Source organism: Stegostoma tigrinum, chromosome 7 (genome assembly GCF_030684315.1).
Source record: "Stegostoma tigrinum isolate sSteTig4 chromosome 7, sSteTig4.hap1, whole genome shotgun sequence".
Lineage (NCBI taxonomy): Eukaryota > Metazoa > Chordata > Chondrichthyes > Orectolobiformes > Stegostomatidae > Stegostoma > Stegostoma tigrinum.
In genome coordinates this window covers 100,543,233-100,549,232 of record NC_081360.1, presented here as the reverse complement: position 1 = coordinate 100,549,232, position 6,000 = coordinate 100,543,233, and the positions used below count along the sequence as shown (strand labels likewise).

The following is a 6,000-nucleotide window of genomic DNA, read 5'->3' as shown; positions in this document are numbered from 1 at the left end:
CGCCCTGCTCCCTGTGCCCCTCACCAGTCTTGGGTGTGTGTCTGATTCTCTGAGTTGACGGAAAATTCGCAGCTGGGAAACCAAACAAGAGCCAGGGATTTTAAAAGTGATCTAATCTAATGCACTCTCCGACGCCTAAACACTAGAATATTTTTTCCTGATGTTCGATTGATTTTAATACTATAAAACATAAATAAACGAAAAATATGACCTCTGTATGGAGCAAGGCAGGAAATATTCTCAAACTTGGAAATGTCATTTTAATCTAACTCATTTTAAACATCTGTAAGAGAATCGCTTAGAAGCAAGTTCAAAAACACAAGTTACTGGAAATGTTCTGAGGAAGGGTCACCGGACCCGAAACATTAACTGATTTTTTCCTTCACAGATGCTGCCAGACCTGCTGAGCTTTTCCAGCAACTTCTGTTTTTGTTCCTGATTTACAGCATCCGCGGTTCTTTCGGTTTTCATATAGAAGCAACTTCAGTTTAATTGATACCTCGCGGGTCTGGAGCAGGTGCGGCTAAATATTTCAGTCTTTCCCCGTTTCAGAGAACATGAGGGGTTTTGGGGGGTTTGGAGGATGATCATGTAATACCCCTGGGGGCTGAAGAGTGGCTAACATTTTCACAGAGACTCTCAAAGGGAACGCGTAGATTCACTGCCACACCTAGAAAGACCGGAGACAGGACAGCGAGAGACAGCGAAGTGAGAGAATCCACAATTTAGGGAAGTCCCGGAAAAAGCTATTTTCCCTTGTTCAGTCAAAAAAGGGGATGATTTTTATAAAAAGCAAAATAAAAGCCCTACAAACTCTCAGAAGTAAAAATAAGGAATTTGGGGGTGAAAGATTTTAAAGAGCGAGAGGGGCACTTAAAAGAGGGAGAGAGAGACAGAAGAGAGATGCACACTAACAGAGAGGAGCACATAGATAGGGACACAGAAGAGACACAGACTGAGTGAGAGGGTAAGGCGCGCACACACACACACACACACACACACACACACACATATACCGAAAGTGAGGGAGAGTGAGGGATAGACAGACACACAGACCGAAGGTGAAGGAGAGAGACATACAGAGACACACATTCAGAAAGTGAGCGAGAGACAGACACACACACACAGGCAGAGACAATCAGAAGCAGGGAGACACAGGAAAGTGGGCGACAGTGAAGGGAGAATGACACACTGGGAGGCAGAGAAACGGGGACAGATTGCCAGAGAGCGAAAGAGACAAAGTGACACCCAGAGCGGCTGTGCACACAGACAAGCTGGCAATATAAGAGAGACTGGAAGACACAAGGTGCCATCCGATGAGAAACCAACTGTAGAACAAACAGCCCAATTTTAGACTGGCCCCGTGAGGTTTATCAGCAGCTGGGAGAGAGAGAGAGAGGCTCATGTTTAGAGAGTACCAGTGGGTGGGATAGAGAGAGAGAGAGAGGGCCAGTCCCTGCTGACAGTGAGAGAGATCCAGGTAGCTGTGGTTAAGAGAGGGTCACAGGTTGTTAGTGTGTGTGTGAGAGAGAGAGAGGCTCCAACTTCACGTTACTACCCACATTCCCCCCAGAATCTCCCTCCTGCTTGCTTTCACGACATGGAAAAGTCGAAAAACTTCCGGATCGACGCTTTGCTCGCTGAGGAGCCTCCCCGGGCCATGCCGAGCTCCTCTCCCCCGGTGCTGAGCCCCAGCTCGGTGCCTGAGAGTTCAGCGGGGAGCCCTGGCTCCTGTATCCGCACCGAGACGCCTTCTCCCCGGGAAAAGGGGACCGGCTTACCGCTGGCCAGTAGCAGCAGTATCATTCCCAAACCGGGTTTGCTAAACCTGCAACCGCCGGGCCTTGGCTCCCTGTCCCACCCAGCTATGTACGGCCACCCGGTGTACACTTATCCGGGATTGGGAGCCCAGCACCCGGCGCTGACCTACAGCGCCTTCCCTCAGTTTCCACAGCCGCACCCCGAGCAACTGAAAGCGGCGGCGGCGGCATCGTTTCAGTTAGACCATTGGCTCCGGGCTCAAGCTGCTGGGATGATGATACCGAGACTGCCTGACTATAGCAGTGAGTACCAAGTCAGATAAAGCCACCGACTCTGTGCAAAAGTTAACAAGCCCCATCAATATGTATTCTCAACTGCAGCGCGTCTCCTAACATTTATAAAGGGTCCGACTCCTGTGAGGTTCGATCGAGCGGCCGAGGGCCCGATTTTAACTCAATGTAGATTTTACACCGAGTTAAAATCACGCAGCTTAAAGACAAATGAACCAACGGAGATTCAAAACAAGGATTTGTAACATGAGATGCTGAGAAGTAGCATTGCACGCGAGCAAATTCGAGTAACTTGCAAATAGAATTGATAAAGGCTTAAGTAAGAAAACAAGGAGCAAATTTGCGAGGTTACGGACAAGGAATTGTAAATTCATTGCATTGCAGGAAGCCAGCAGCGGGTGGGTGGGCCGAAGACGCTATGCTCTGTGGATATCGAGTTAGGGGATTGTTTGTTGCAAAGATCAACAATTAATTTTCTGCTCGATTTGCCTGTTTTCAGTTTGTTTTCTTTTGATAGTTTTTTTAAAAAATTGCGTTCGGTTTTGCCGCTAGACATGGCATCCCGTTGTCCCCTGCGTTAATGGTGAAATTTCCGGACATCGTTACGTTATTAACGCCCTGCTTCTCACAAATAAACACAGGCAAACAGAAATGGTTTTGAGGTGGAGGCTGCTCAGATCCATCGTTTTACAGGATTTCTGTTGAAGTCGAAATTCTCTGAGAAATACTCTTTGAAGACTTGGAGAGCAAACAAATTAATTTGGCCAGACACATTATGGAAATAAACGTGACTGTTCCGTGTACAATATCTGAAGGGCTGGACTGGGTAGATAGAGAGAGGTCGTTTTCCCCTTGTTGGAGAATCTACTGCGGTACAGACTTTTGACAGCTCAGAGTTGATAGGCCGAATGGGCTTCTTCTTTACTATATATTTCTATGATTCTAGGACCAGAAGGCACCAGACACGAGGAGAAATTTGTTCTCTCAGAGGGTATCAGCAAGATTCTTTATCACAGAGATCATTAAATATATTCAAGGCTGAGGTAGACAGGCATTTTTTAAACTTTTCTTTGAAAACTGGACCCTAAATGTTACCTCTGATTTCCCCCACAGATGCTGCCAGACCTGTTCAGTTTTTCTGACAATTTCTGTTTGTTTCTTTTTAAAATTTAATTTATTATTGTCGCACGCTTCTATGTAGAGTAAAACGTTGTGTTTTGCCATAGGCAGATCATACGAAACAAAATGTATTAAGGTAATAGAATAGAGCGAGGAATCCAATGTTAGGACTGCAGGGAAGGCTCACAGAGAGCGTGATCAACATTACATTTAAAATTTGAGAAGTGTTATCTGAAGGTTGTTGGGAAAAGGCAGGAAAATGAAGTTGAGGATTATCAGATCAGACATTGAAAGATGGGCTGAATGGCCTATTTCTGCTCCTATCCCTTATAGTTTTTGTACTTGTCCGTGCGGTCAATCCAGACGTTTCTCACAAAGTGAGATTTCTTGTGGCAGGTCCTGTGGCTGAATCTGTTGTGTTTTTGAGCGGGGCCACTTGGGAGAGAGTTCCGCGTCGGAATGTTTCAGACTGAGTGAGAAGAAAGCGCCGGCTCAGAACTCTCTCTTTCCCCTCAGGCAGCGCTGACATTGAAGTGGGATTAAACTTCTCAATTCCACCTGCGTCCAAAGTAATGGGACAGGGGACCGATTTGACCGGAATTTCACTCAGTCCGAAAATTTCAAATTCATTTACGGACATTTGGAAAGAGAGAGATGTTTAGTCTCGTTGTCTACATATGGTTAATCTGTGCGTGTACATCCAGGCATAGAGAGTGTGGCACGGTATGGAGCACCTTTAATCATATTGTAACGAAACAGTTTTCACGCCAATTAAACGGGAAATAGGGATCCCAAAGCGCAAGAGAGAAAACCGACTCGAAATTTGTTGATGGATATTTTGTGAGAAATTAACCTTAATTCAATTCCCAAAATCGTAGCAAAACATTGTGGGATGTGGGGTTCCTGAAACTGACATAGGGAATGTTGGAGAAACTCGGCAGGTCTGGCAGCCTCAGGGTTCCGATGAGCGGTGACTCCGCACTTGAAACGTTAATTCTGTTTCCCTCTCTCTCCACACAGACGCTGTTCAGACCTGCTGAGTTTCTCCAGCAATTTCGGTTTTTGTTGTATTCCCTCATCATCGATTCTTGCGGAACAGCCGGAGGTGCTGAATGGACAACTGTTCCGATGTAGAAAGAGTTCATACGGCCCATCGTTATCTGCAGTAGCTCTTTCACAATCGTTTTAGAAAGTGGTTTTATATTTTAAAAAAATCATTCGTGGGTTGCTGATTGGGCCAGCATTGTATTGCCAGTTACCCGGGGGCAGATAAGAGTCAACCCGTCCTCCCTCAAAGATATTAGTGAACGAGCTGGGTTTAGGTGACAATGGTCACTATGAGACTTGTGCTCCTTTTTATTATAGGTGAATTCAAATTCCACCATCTGCCGTGGCAGGACTTGAACTCGCGCCTCCGGAACATTACACGGATCTTTTCATGAATAGACTAACAACAATGCTACTAAACTGTCACCTCCCCAACACCAGACAATTAGGTGTTTTTGAGTCCAGTCACTGTTGTGTACATGCCTGTCAGATTTAAATAGATGGTACTAAAATCTTCAGAAATAATCCTTGCCCTTGTATGGTATAGAACGTTTGTAATACTGCCCCATGCCCGTCTGGTGAGGCAGTGGCTGGTGTGTGTGAGAGAGAGGTGTGTGTGTGTGAGGAGTGTGTGTGTGGTGTGAGGAGTGTGTGTGTGGTGTGTGTGTGTGAAGAGGCCAGTCTTGTAAAAGGAAGTTGTCTTTGTCAGTTTAATTGCTCTTTGGAAAAATTAGTTCAAACTGCAGCTGAAAACAGGTTGTTTCACGGCCCATTAGCTGAACTGAAGAGATCGGTGTGTATGTGTGTGTAGATAATACGATTGGAAAGATGCTGCGGAACACACTTTGAGGGCTGTGCGTGTGTGAGGTGGGCTGTGGGAAGAATGGAAGGCAATAATAGAGGTAGAGAAGGAAGGAAAGAATAAACGGTGAAAAAAGGGGTAAAGTTAACACCTAAACGGGGGAAACGACCAAAAAAGTGAGGGATAGACTGAGAGAAAGATAGAGTGAAATAAAATAAGGAACAGCGGATACTGGAGATCTGTAACAACAACTGAAAATACTGGAGAAACTCGGCAGGCCTGGCAGCACGGAGAGAGAGTTAATGTTTTAAATACAATACGAATTGGAACACGCGCGAAGCAGATGGGAGATTTAAAAACATATCTACATAGGGCTGAAGTAAATCTGCTTTCCTATGAAGAGAACTTCATATGTTAACACTGCCCTGACCCATTCCCAGCATTTCCATATTTATTGCCCCTGGTGTGATTGCGGTGAGACAGAAACAGAGGCAAATTTCACAGCAACAGCGTCTGTATGGTTCAGGAAAATGAAACAGATTTGAGCGTGTGAGAGATAATGGGGACTGCAGATGCTGGAGAATCCAAGACAACAAAATGTGAGGCTGGATGAACACAGCAGGCCCAGCAGCATCTCAGGAGCACAAAAGCTGACGTTTCGGGCGTAGACCCTTCATCAGAGAGGGGGATGGGGTGAGGGTTCTGGAATAAATAGGGGGGGGGGGGGGGAGGCGGACCGAAGATGGAGAGAAAAGAAGATAGGTGGAGAGAGTGTAGGTGGGGAGGTAGGGAGGGGATAGGTCAGTCCAGGGAAGACGGACAGGTCAAGGAGGTGGGATGAGGTTAGTAAGTAGATGGGGGTGCGGCTTGGGGTGGGAGGAAGGGATGGGTGAGAGGAAGAACAGGTTAGGGAGGCAGAGACAGGTTTCCCCTTCCCCAACTGCATCCCTAAACCAGCCCAGTTCGTCCCCTCCCCCCACT

At 46.4% G+C, this 6,000-nt stretch overlaps 1 protein-coding gene across 1 annotated transcript in view; it reads left to right on the top strand.

The window, feature by feature from the left end:
* The first annotated feature begins 1,475 nt into the window (after positions 1–1,475).
* The window catches only part of mnx2b (motor neuron and pancreas homeobox 2b), a 51,176-nt gene continuing 46,651 nt past the window's right edge, over positions 1,476–6,000 (top strand). Inside the window, exon 1 of the mRNA XM_048535059.2 lies at positions 1,476–2,063. Coding sequence (XP_048391016.1) covers positions 1,601–2,063 — 463 coding nt within the window. The 5' untranslated portion in view covers positions 1,476–1,600. The remainder of the gene's footprint in view (positions 2,064–6,000) is intronic.